Consider the following 13,051-nt stretch of genomic DNA (forward strand, 5'->3'; position numbering starts at 1 on the left):
TATACCTGCTAATCAGGTCCTCACTCCTACGTCTGCCAGCATTGTTGCCTCCAGCACTCATGTAATAGGACTGCTCCCATTACCTCTCATGATGTCGTCCAGACGGCTAACAATATCCTTCATCCCAGCCCCAGAAAAACACACCCTCTGCCTTTGTTTCTATCCCTAAGACAAAAAGTTCTGTCCACAAACTTACTCTGACTGTTCCCCAACTGAAACAATGTTCTTACCTCAACTGGCGGTGTGCATGACGTTCTCGAGGGTCTTAGTAGATATGGTCTTCGTTGGGGATGTCTTCACTGGCTGGCTTCACTGTGTTGTTAGCAATTGTCTGGTGGAAGATCATGGGTGTTTGACTCGCACTCATCTGGTAGCACAGAAAAGGAGTTCAAAGTTAATACAGCAGTCACTTTCTTCTTCATCGTTTCTTCCTCTCCAATTGCCTCCTTGATCCTCAACTTCATTCCATGCTGTCTAGCCCAGGTTCCCTTCTTGACCTGAGGACTCACAACATGAGGACTGCTACAAATCCTCTTGTTTTCCTTTGTCAGTCGCCGTATCTCAAGCTTCGCTACCCTCAGTTCCTCTTTAAGCTGCTGGTATTGTTGCTCAATGGAGGGCATCTTGGGTTAGTCCACAGGAAGTACACTAGACATGTCACCACTGTTTTGGTAGCATTGAAAATTGAGTTGGGCAAATATTCTGTTAGTGGGATGGATTGTGAAGGACCTGCCTAGTATGTGCCAACAGGCCTGTTGCATTGTATTACTATTATTAGTATGTATGTATTCATTCTTTCTTTCAACACACCAGCCATATCCCACCGAGGCGGGGTGGCCCAAAAGGAAAAACTAAGGTTTCTCCTTTTACACTTAGTAATATATGCAGGAGAAGGGGTTACTAGCCCCCTTGCTCCCGGTATTTTCGTCGCCTCTTACAACACACATGGCTTACGGAGGAAGAATTCTGTTCCACTTCCCCATGTATGTATTATAATAATAATAATAATAATAATTATTATTATTATTATTAATTTAGGGAAGTGGAGCACAGGTCCAATTCCCTTGATCAAGAACCCCTCACCAAAGGAACCTTCCTTGAGGGGGGAAGTTTGCATCCTGAAATTTTGTTCATATTCAGAAGCAAAAAATTGGTCGAGTGACTGTTCGTATCCTGAAAAATTTGCATGGTGGGGCATTCGTAAGCCAAGGTTCCACTGTATTACTGTATTAGCTCAGTGAGCCATGTTAGACGGTGGTTGAAAGATGTGGTGTTCCTGTAATGCATTGTCACCTCAGTTTGTTTTATATACAGCACTTGCCTGTAATGCACTCCCACTTTCTTATGTCTAGACCTCAGAGGCCTCTTGCACCAAACTTGAAGGCACTAGAATTTACACACTGATCTTCATAAGTGCCGCTGGCCTCAGTAATGTAGATCTGTGTGAGAGACGGTGAAAGGTTTCAAAACATAGTCTAAAAGAAATACTGAAGGTGTTCCTGTCACTAAAGTAAGTTTCATTGATCACATCCCCAGGCCTCTCCTATACAGTATAACACTTGCTCTCCATTTTCATTCCACCATCACAAAAATCAAAGTTTTACCCTATTTTTCAGCTAATAAAGTATAACCAAGAATGCTTAGTAAACACCCATAAAACAGACCTGGGAAGTAGGAAGGGCCCTACCCTTTCCCAGGAAAATTGGCCAAATTTAAATTTTTCCTACATTTTAAGGTCTATTTCTAACTACTTTTGGTTTGAAACCCACCAAATCTTTGCCATTTTATTAGTTTTTCTTCTCTCTAATAACACCAAGAAACAACGAATAAAACAGTGAACACTGCTATAGAAAATGCCCCAGAGTATCTGTTTTAAGCAATCATACGTACTTTATGACCCTAGTGAGTTTAGCGCTTGGTTTTGATTATAATAATGTCAGATGCTAGCTGTTCCCATCATGCACTGTATACCTACCTGAAGGGTATTCTGGCAGTCAATGCCCCTGCAGCCCAGTCCTTGACTAGACCACCTGGTGGATCAGGGCCTGATCAACCAGGCTGTTACTGCTGGCCGCACATAGTCCAACGTATGAACCACAGCCCGGCTGGCCAGGTACTGACTTTAGGTATCTGTCCAGCTTCCTCTTGAAGGCAGCCATGCATGTATTGGTAATTTCTCTTATGCCTGTTAAGAGGCAGTTGAACAGTCATAGTGTACTAATGGCACCTCCCTACTGGGCACCATCTGCCCAGTTATTTGCTTTTGTAAGGAGTGATTTCTGTGTGCAGATTTGGGACCAGCCTCTCTAGGATTTTCCAACTGAATTATGAGTAGATCTATGGCCCCAACACTTGTCCATGTTAATTTTTAGGTAAGTGTTAATTACAGTATAGATCATGATGGAAGTAAATGGTATAAAATACCAACACAGATTTGTTTGTGACTTAATAAAGCCCACTGTATGGGCGAAACGTTGTCAATAAAGGATCAAATTTTACTGCTTATGTGTTTATTTTTCCCCAGTATAATTCATTTGATTACTGTCATCCAAATTAATTATATTACTGTATTTTGCGGCCTATAAGACTTGTTTTAGTTTCAGTGGCTCATCATTAGATGTAACTGGGAGAGCTACAGCCCACCCCATACCCCAGACTTATAGCTCCCGCCACTGACCTTCAGTTTATAGGACGCAGGGTTGTTTTTAGAGACATTTCATGGGAAAAAAATGCGTCTAATAAGCTGAGAAATACGGTAGCTAATTTAGTGACCTTTGTAGTATAGGAGTACATATAGGTGTTTTATCAAGCAGTTATTGGCAGGGAAACATATCTTGTTAAGGAAAGGATGTGCATGAAATTCCAAGTGATTCCCTTGGATATTTCCCCTTTTGAATTAATCTAGGGGAGGCACTCTTGTGCATCTCTCTTTATATTGAATAAACTGTGGTCCAAAGATATTAACCCTGAGGTTCAAAGCACTTATCAGTTTCTTTTAGATCTTAGAGAAAGGTTAGAAGAAACCGATGTGATTTTTCTCAGTGTGTCAGTTTACCTTTTCAATGTACCAGCATTTTTGCATTTTTGTTTAATATTAATTTCTGGTATGGTTTTATAAGTTTCATCATGAGGTACTCTCAAAGGAATGCTCTGGTTGGCATTAGTCTGTGATATGATAGATGCAGTATCACTTTATGCATCCTTGATACTTATTTTCATATACAGTAGACCGTCATTTAGCATGGTAGTTACGTTTCTGAAAATGCCGTGTTAGGTAAAATCGTGTTAGATGAACTGAAGAACTTATGGGAAAAATAGGGTTACGTTTCAGGGAGCCCCCAAAAAGCCAAACAACTTTTTTTTACGCCTCCACATCTTACAAAAATAAAAGTGAATATGTAGTTTTAGTTCATTGTTGTGATGTATTTTGTTGTTTTTACTGCTTAAGACTACAAATGTACCAGAAATAATAGTATTTCTTACCTTAAATTGTAGGTGCTGGTGTTTGTGGATGATTGTGAAGAGAGTGGTGAGTTATGTTGTGGCCCTACTGGGCTGAGGTGGATGGTAGAGGTTCTGGTACTGAAGTTGATGGTTATATTCGAGTGTCTAACTTTAAGTCATTCAGTCAGTCAAGTCACTCAGTAAGTCAGTCAAGTCATTCAGTATGTCATTCAGTCAGTTAAGTCACTCAGTCAAGTCATTTAGTAAGTCAGTCAAATCACTCAGTAAGTCAGTCAAATCACTCAGTAAGTCAGTCAAGTCATTCAGTAAGTCAGTCAAATCATTCAGTAAGTTGATTCACTCAGCAAGTCATTCATTAAGTCAGTCAAGTCATTCAGTAAGTCAATCAAGTCATTCACTAAGTCAAGTCATTCAGTAAGTCAGTCAAGTCATAAACTTGTGCTAAATGATGGTCTACTGTACTGTTTACCATTAGTTAATGTGGTAGTTATGCTCCTGAAAATGACACATAATCAAAAAGTCATGTAAAATGAACTGAAGAATGTATGAGAAGAATAGGTTTACTTTCCTTAAGACCTCCCAAAAAAAGCAACCCAAATTGTTTTAAGGTCTTGAAATTATAAAAAAATGATAATGTAATTGTAGGTCAGTGTTGTTACATGTGTCAGTCAAAGATCCCACAACCACTTCTCTGATAGCAGACAGAGGTACCAGATTGTTTGGTTGTCCCACTCATTGTAGCTGTATAGGGGTTATAAAGGAGGGGTTGAGTGGTTGGGGTGTAGGGTTTGGATGTATGCAGGAGGGGTTAGAGTAGTTGGAGTGGAGGGGGTTCATTGTGGGGGTGGGGGACTGCTGTTGTGGGAGGTGGAGACAGAACAGTGTAGGGGTGGGGACAGGAGCTGGAGGCTGGTGAAACTTAATACAAGTGAGAGGTAGTAAGGCGGAGTAGGGTTTGGTAAAATAATCTTGAAATTTCACACAAAATCAACCTTACAAGTAATGGTGCAGGTGGTAATATTTTATGGATTGGCAGAATTAAAAGCCAGGAGGCCACATAATAAAGCTAATTAGCAGATGTTTTGGCTGATTTGGTTAATGTTGAGAGATAGATGATTTTATGGATTGGTAGAATTTAAAGTCAAGAGGTCGCATAATAAAACTAGTTAGCAGATGTTTTGGTCGATTTGGTTAATATTGTGAGATAAGATGATTGTTTAGCAAAGTCCTAAATTTATAAGCTGTCAGGGGATCCTTGACCTGTTCCGGTAGCGAGTTCCAGATCTTCGGCCCTTTTATGTGCATAGCGTTCTTGCATAGTGAGAGACTGACTTGAGGGATGTTGAAAAGTGTCTTATGCCTTGTATTGTGGCTGTGCATTCTGTTGTAACTGTCAAGGAGTAGCTTTAGTGGAGGGTTTACAGTGGAGTTTAAAGTTCTTTATATGTAGTAGGCACAATAATATGAGTATGTACATGTATATCTTGTATATTTAGCAAGTTGAGTCTCGAAAAGTGGTGGGGTGTTCTGTCTAGCACAGGAGCTGGTTATCACCTGCACAGCAGCTTTTTGTTGAATTATTAAGGGTCTAAGGTGGTTGGTTGTGGTTGAGCCCCAGGCACAAATACCATGGGTGAGGTAAGGATATATTAGAGCGTGGTACAGGGTAAGGAGAGACATTTGTGGTACATAGTATCGTATCTTAGAAAGAATTCCTACTGATTTGGAAATTTTCTTGGCTATGTGATGGGTATGGGACTGAAATTTAAGATTACAGTCAAGGAGAAGACCTAGAAATTTGTCCTCCATGTGTCTTGATATAGGGGAACCATTTAACAGTACGTTAAGTTGGATATTTGAGGATCTGTTGCCAAACAGCATAAAGTATGTTTTGTCTGTTGAGAGTGAGTTTGTTGGTCATCACCCAAGTATATATCTTTAGCAGTTCATTGTTTACAGTGTTTCTAAGCACAGTTGGGTTTGAATGGGAGTAGACATATGTAGTGTCATCTGCAAATAGAACTAGTTTAAGGAGTTGGGATGCATTGAGGAGATCATTGATGTAGATGAGAGAGAGGATTGGGCCTAGGACACTACCTTGGGGTACTCCTATAGCTACAGGTTGGATAGCAGAGTTCATTCCTTTTGCATGTACATACTGGTGTCTGTCATTAAGATAGGATTTTAGGTAGTCAAGAGAATGTCATCTGATGCCATAATGATTCAGTGAGATGCAAGAGATTGCGGTCGACTGTGTCAAACACTTTTCGTAGGTTGACAAAGAGCCGCAGAGGATATTCATTTTTATCAAGGGCTGTGTATATTAGTTCAAGCATATGTATAATAGTGTCATTCGTGCTTTTTTTTTTTGGTCTAAACCCAAACTGGCATGGGTTAAGTATGTTGTTGGATCTTATAAAGTCGCTTGTGTATTATTTTTTCAAATATCTTGGGAAGTAAGGGCAAGTTTAATATGGGTCTATAGTTGTTCAAGTCAGTTTTGGATTGGGGTAACCCTTACTCTCTTGAGTATAGATGGGAAGGTTGAGGATGCTACAGATTTGTTAAACATTGTTGCAGTAATGGGTGACAGTTCATGTGCAGCTTTTTTATATATGAATGGTGGAAAGTTATCTAGATCACCTGCTTTGTTCTTTAATGAATTAATGACGAGTGAGACTTCAATGAAATTAGTTGGAGCTAGAAATAGAGTATTAGGGTAGTTGCCAGTGAGGTACTCATTTGGCTGGGTATTTGAGCTAGGAATTTGACTTGCTAGCTTTGATCTTGCAGTAGAGAAGAAGACATTAAATTTGTCAGCCATGTCTGTAGGCTGTATTTGAGGTTCATCTGGTTTAGTTTATCTCTCTGTTTCCAGACGGTTTCCTATAGCCCAAAATTTTGGAGAGGGTTTGCCGGGTACTTTTCATATCACCTTTTATTTAAATAAATCTATTTTCATAATACATTTGCTTCGATTTTCGTATTAGTTTTGTGAGTATTGATGTGTATTGTTTAGTTAATTCTTTAGTAATTAAGCCTTATCTGAACTGTTTTTCAAGTTGGTGTTTTTATTAATAGATTTGAGGATACTTGTTGTTATCCATGGACTGTTTAGTCTCTTTTCTGTAATCTGTTTTGTTTTGATTGAACCTTGCTTGTTATAGAGGTTTAGGGTTTTATGTAAAAAAATTTAGACATCTTTATTGATATTATTACTGTCAGCTAGCTCTCTGCCAATCAGTGGCACCTAGTGGTAGTTTTAGGTTGTTTATCGATGTCTCATCATGCATGCGAAATGAGATCTTTCTTGTTTCTTGAGGCAGTTTAGATAAGTTGGTTATGAGAAAGGTAGGGTAGTGGTCTGTGGTGTTGTCTGTGATTATACCTGCTTGTAGTGGGGATATTGTGTTGGTCCACATATGATCAAGTAATGAGGCACTTGTCTCAGAGATTCTTGTTGGCTTCGTTATAGAGGGTAGCAACAAGCTGTTGTTCATAGTATTTGTGAAATCAGCTACTGGAGGGTCAGTTGCTTGGATGAGATTTATGTTGAAATCTCCTTCTAGTATCAGATGGTGTTTATTCAACTCTGACTCAATTATCATGTTTCTAGGGTTACTGCTAAAAGTGTAGTATTTGTGTGTGGTAGTCTGTAGACTGCACTAACTGTTATAGGTTTCTTAAGTGTTCTTGATGTGAACTTAGCTATTATATATTCGCGATTTTCTGGTTCATGTAGAGAGAATGGAGCGAAACAGAATGGCTTTGAGAGTGTATAAATCTGTAGTGGAGGGAAGGTGGGGTAGGGGTCAGCCTAGGAAAGATTGGAGGGAGGGGGTAAAGGAGGTTTTGTGTGCGAGGGGCTTGGACTTCCAACAAGCATGCATGAGCATATTTGATAGGAGTGAATGGAGACAAATGGTTTTTAATACTTGACTTGCTGTTGGAGTGTGAGCAAAGTAACATTTATGAAGGGATTCAGGGAAAATGGCGGGCCAAACTTGAGTCCTGGAAATGGGAAGTACAGTGTCTGCACTCTGATGGTGGGGTGTTAATGTTGCAGCTTTATAAACTGTAGTATAAAGCACTCCTCTGGCAAGACAGTGATGGAATGAATGATGATGAAAGTTTTTCTTTTTTGAGCCACCCTGCCTTGGTGGGTATCAGCTGATGTGTTAATAAAAATAAGATAAAATAGTTCATCAGAGTAATAAATGGCAGTGCCTCCTCCTGATTGGTCAGTATAAATAATAGAAGTCCTCAGGTTGTTCTTCAACTCTATATATCCTTGGTTAGGCCTCATTTAGACTATGCCGCTCTGTTCTGGTCACCGTATTACAGAATGGATACAAATGCTCTGGAAAACGTACAGAGGAGGGTGACAAAGATGATCCCATGTATCAGAAATCTTCCCTATGAGGATAGACTGAGGGCCCTGAATCTGCACTCTCTCGAAAGGCGTAGAATTCGGGGGGATATGATCGAGGTGTATAAATGGAAAACAGGAATAAATAAAGGGGATGTAAATAGCGTGCTGAAAATTTCCAGCCAAGACAGGACTCGCAGCAATGGTTTCAAGTTGGAAAAATTCAGATTCAGAAAGGATATAGGAAAGCACTGGTTTTGTAATAGAGTTGTGGATGAGTGGAACAAACTCCCGAGTACAGTTATTCAGGCTAAAGCGTTGTGTAGTTTTAAAAATAGGTTAGATAAATACATGAGTGGGTGTGGGTGAGTGCGAGTTGGACCTGACTAGCTGGTGCTGCTGGGTCTGGTGCAGTGCTCCATCCTTAAGTGGAGATGATCAGACTGGGTGGGTCATTGGGCTAATCCGTGGGGGGTCATTGGTCTAATCCAGGGGGGACATGGACCTGCTCCGCATGGGTCAGTAGGCCTGTTGCAGTGTTCCTTCTTTCTTATGTTCTTATGTAACCAGGTATGGTAAATATGTATGTCAAATCTTGTCTGAGCCAGGTTTCAGTAAGTATAATGAAAGTTATAGTAGCATTTAGAGACTTCAGTAATGCAATGAGGTCATCATAGTGTTTACTTAATGATTAACATTATAGTTGAAAACTGTAATGTTCTTGCTGACACTGAGAAGGGTATTAGGCTGACTAGCAGTGTAGTAATGGCAATTACTGTTAGGATTATGTGTGCAGTTCAATAAAAGGTTGATATCAGGATCGATAATTGCATTCATAAGGGGTACGTAGAGAAATAGCTGTTACAATTATTAAAGAACAAAAAGCAATTGATGTTAAACCATTAACAGATATGAACATATGAACTAAGATAATTATTTTAAATCTAAAAATAATGGAGCTACTGAATATAAAAGCTAAAGAAAATAAGACACTTTGGCACCTTGATTATTTTAAAGTTAAAAGTAGTGGTTTCCAGTATAAAATAAAACAAAGAAAAATAAAACACTTAAGTACCTGAATTAGCACCTTAAATAGCACCTTATGTGTCTTAAGTAACTGGGAATTAATTACTGTTATTCACTAATAGATATGAAAATATGGGTTAAAATAAGGGTAAATTCTACTATACTACAGCACTGTACATGGTTGATATTGTATTGAGATATTGCTTAACGAGGTTCAGTCAAACCAGTGAATGAGAGGAAACATGCTAGTTCTCGATCATTTGTTATTTCAAACCTATGACCCGTGTCTGATAATTTTACCATGATAATGCCATCACGAGTAAAGCACTGTTTTGTTGTTGCATTATCATGCTTAAGTTTTCGAAGTCTCTATAATAGGTTCTGTCGTTTTTTAGTTAGGCACTCATTTACATACACATTACTCCTTTTCTTGATGGAGGAACTTATTAGGTCCTTTTTTACATCAGTGGAATTGAATTTTAACCTAACACTTTGCGTTTGACCCGGCCTGCCTAGCAGTCGGGCCTCCTTGATATCACTTGCTGTCTAGAGAAAACTGTGGCACAGAAATGTGTGTGTGTATGTGTTTTAAAGTAATTTTGATATCATAGTATCTCTTTTAAGATAATTAGGAAGCATTTTTAAGATAATTTTATTATGTGTATTGTAAGGCATATTTTAAAGGAGATCAGAGATACCACTCATTATTGTCTTATTTCATAATAAACTATATTTAACTTTGTTTACTTTATTAGGTCCTGCACAACAACTACCTCATGATAAGAATAGATAGTTATGAATCGGACAACACATGTTCTGACTGGTTCTGTTACCATGCTACATCCCCTTGCATCTTTCCTGCTGGATTCTGTGAGATGAACAACATTACCCTCACTCCTCCTAGAGGTTATGAGGGACAGTTCTCATGGTTTACTTACCTCAAGAAGACTCAGGCCACTGCAGCACCACCAGCACTCTTCAATAGAGTAAGTTACTCTTCAAGTACGCTATTAAATCTACTCGTTATTCTTCACCATTAAGTCGGCTTTCAAGCACTGTATTCTGTTGAGTCTAATCCTTCTTCTTTTGCATTCTTTCTTGAAGTACTCTATTTATTAACCCTTAAACTGTCCAAACATAGATCTACGTACACGTGCGTAATGCTCTGGACATAGATCTACGTCTGATTTTACATGCTTTCTTGTGTAAAAAAACGTTGATCTACGATCGGAGTGCTACGCACGTGGGCACAGATCTATGTTTGGACAGTTTAAGGGTTAAGGATTGCATTATTCCTCAGTTTTTCTTCTTCCTCTCACCTGTAAATTAATACTAAGCTTTCTAATTAGTATTGGTCTAGAAACGGTAAAAATTTTGATCCTATTGTTGTTGCCATTAATTTTTCTCTGTTCAAGTGCATTAAAATAAATGACTATAAATATATTATTAGACAGTGATTAAACCATACCCCCAGCCGGGATTGAACCCGCAGTCATAGAGTCTCAAAACTCCAGCCCGTCGCGTTAGCCACTAGGCCAGTGGGTTCAATCCCGGCCAGGGGTATGGTTTGTTTGCAATCGTGTCATTACGATTTCTTGAGACAGTGATTACGTATGAATGAAGTGAAAGTGTTGAATGATGATGAAAGTAGTATTTTCTTTTTGAGTCACCCTTGTGCACCCTTGTGCTTTAGCGCTTCTTTTTTAATTATAATAATAATAATTTGGGTCACCCTGCCTGGGTGGGAGATGGCTGACTTGTTGAAAAAAAAAATATACGTCTAAATACATCTGAGTAGACTTGTATAATTAACCTTTAAACGGTCCAAACGTATATATAATTTTTTACTGCTAGTGTCCCAGACGTATATATACGTTTTATTTTTCCTGCCTTCAAATTTGGTATGATTGGCCTGAGATGCTTTGTCAGCATAGAATGGGTCCTAACACTCAGTGTGTGTGTTATTAAAAAAAATCTGGGACCACTTAGTACCTTGTGGAGAACCAGTTCAAATGAGTGCCAGCTAGAGCAAACAGCACAGCAAATACCTGGGCTTCACTGATGTCATGTAGTATTAACACTCCCATTTTAAGAGGAAAGTGATTTTGACCCTGAGTTTAGTGGCTTTGAGGTGGATGTGGCCACAAGTGGTCGAGGAAATATCAAAAAACCTCGATAATAACTCATGTGCAATATTTGTGCAACACCCTTTCAGAATGTCTTATAACCTATGTCCTAAGTCAAGAGAAACAGTTCTGGCAGGCTGGCTGGCTGCCTGGCTGGATGACTGACTGACTGATTGGCTGGCCAGCTGCATGGTTGCCAGCTGTGTGGCTGGCCGGCTGCTGGCGGCCTGGCTCTATCTCGGTTTGTCTGTCTGCATCTTTGTCTATCTCTGTCTCTGTCTGTCTCTTTCTATTCCTGTCTATCTCTGTCTATCTGCTTCTGTCTATCTCTTTCTGTCTGTCTATCTCTGTCTCACAGGTACACATAAATACATGTATACATAGTGTAAATTACCTAGGATAACCCAAAAAATCCAGAAAAAGTGCTATACTCTGCTTGAAGATGTGAGTAAAGGTGATGACGCAGTCTTGTGGCTCTCCTGAGACAGACAGCTAGACGGATAGACAGGGAGCTTGACAGACATGTTTGTGTACCAGCGAAAACAAAGGAGGGCGATGCTCATCAAAGGTCATCTCTAATCTTTTCTTATCTGCTGCATCCTCCCCCACCCTCATGTATGCTCATCAAACATCAGCTCTTATCAGATGTTATCTCATCATGTCACTGTCAGGGGTGGACTTTGTTTTTCATGCTTCAGGCAACTTATTATTTTATTATTATTATGTATGTATTTCCTCCTCCCTCCCTCCCTCCCCTCCCTCCCTCCCCTCCCCTCCCCTCCCCTCCCTCCCCTCCCCTCCCTCCCCTCCCCTCCCTCCCCTCCCCTCCCCTCCCCTCCCCTCCCCTCCCCTCCCCTCCCCTCCCCTCCCTCCACTCTTTCCCTCCCTCCCTCCCTCCCTCCCCTCCCTCATTCCCCTCCCCTCCCTCCCTCCCATCCCTCCCCTCCCTCCCCACCCCCCCTCCCCCCCTCCCCCCTCCCCCCCCCTCCCTCTCCCCCCTATCCCTCCCCCTCCCCTCCCTCCCCCCTCCCCTCCCCTCCCCTCCCTCCCCCCTCCCTCCCCCCTCCCCTCCCTCCCCCTCCCTCCCCCTCCCTCCCCCTCCCTCCCCTCCCTCCCCTCCCTCCCCCTCCCTCCCCTCCCTTCCCTCCCTCCCCTCCCTCCTTCCTCCCCTCCCCCTCCCTCCCCCTCCTCTCCCCTCCCTCCTCTCCCCTCCCTCCCCTCCCCCCTCCCCTCCTCCCCTCCCCTCCTCCCCTCCCCCCTCCCCCTCCCATCCCTCCCCCTCTCCCCTCCCCCTCCTCCCTCCCTAATACTAGTGACAGAACAAAGACGTGTCGGCGGATGGATTTATCAAGGATGAGGTTAATCATAGAATTGATGAGGGAAAAAAGGTGAGTGGTGCGTTGAGGTATATGTGAGTCAAAAAATGTTATCTATGGAGGGAAAGAAGGGAATGTATGAAAGTATAGTAGTACCAACACTCTTATACGGGTGTGAAGCTTGGGTTGTGAATGCAGCAGCGAGGAGACGGATGGAGCCAGTGGAGATGTCCTGTTTAAGGGCAATGTGTGGTGTAAATATTATGGAGAAAATTCGGAGTGTGGAAATTAGGAGAAGGTGTGGAGTTAATAAAGTATTAGTCAGAGGGCTGAAGAGGGGTTGTTGAGGTGGTTTGGTCATTTAGAGAGAATGGATCAAAGTAGAATGACATGGAGAGCATTTAAATCGGTAGGAGAAGGAAGACGGGGTAGGGGTCGTCCTCGAAAAGGCTGGAAGGAAGGGGTAGGGGAGGTTTTATGGGCGAGGGGCTTGGACTTCTAGCAGGCGTGCATGAGCGTGTTCGATAGGAGTGAATGGAGACGAATGGTATTTGGGACCTGACGATCTGTTGGAGTGTGAGCAGGGTAATATTTAGTGAAGGGATTCAGGGAAACCGGTTATTTTTATATAGCCGGACTTGAGTCCTGGAAATGAGAAGTACAATGCCTGCACTCTAAAGGAGGGGTTTTGGGATATTAGCAGTTTGGAGGGATATGTTGTGTATCTTTATACATATATGCATCTAAAC

The 13,051-nt window shown here is 41.3% G+C and overlaps 1 protein-coding gene across 4 annotated transcripts in view; it reads left to right on the top strand.

The window, feature by feature from the left end:
* The window catches only part of LOC128703005 (MBT domain-containing protein 1), a 275,010-nt gene that overhangs the window by 167,924 nt on the left and 94,035 nt on the right, over window positions 1-13,051 (top strand). For all 4 annotated transcript variants that reach the window (XM_070099937.1, XM_070099938.1, XM_070099940.1 and 1 more), the window contains one exon: window positions 9,616-9,846. In XM_070099937.1, the coding sequence (XP_069956038.1) occupies window positions 9,616-9,846 (231 nt within the window). The remainder of the gene's footprint in view (window positions 1-9,615; window positions 9,847-13,051) is intronic.

This window comes from Cherax quadricarinatus, chromosome 70, assembly GCF_038502225.1.
Source record: "Cherax quadricarinatus isolate ZL_2023a chromosome 70, ASM3850222v1, whole genome shotgun sequence".
NCBI lineage: Eukaryota > Metazoa > Arthropoda > Malacostraca > Decapoda > Parastacidae > Cherax > Cherax quadricarinatus.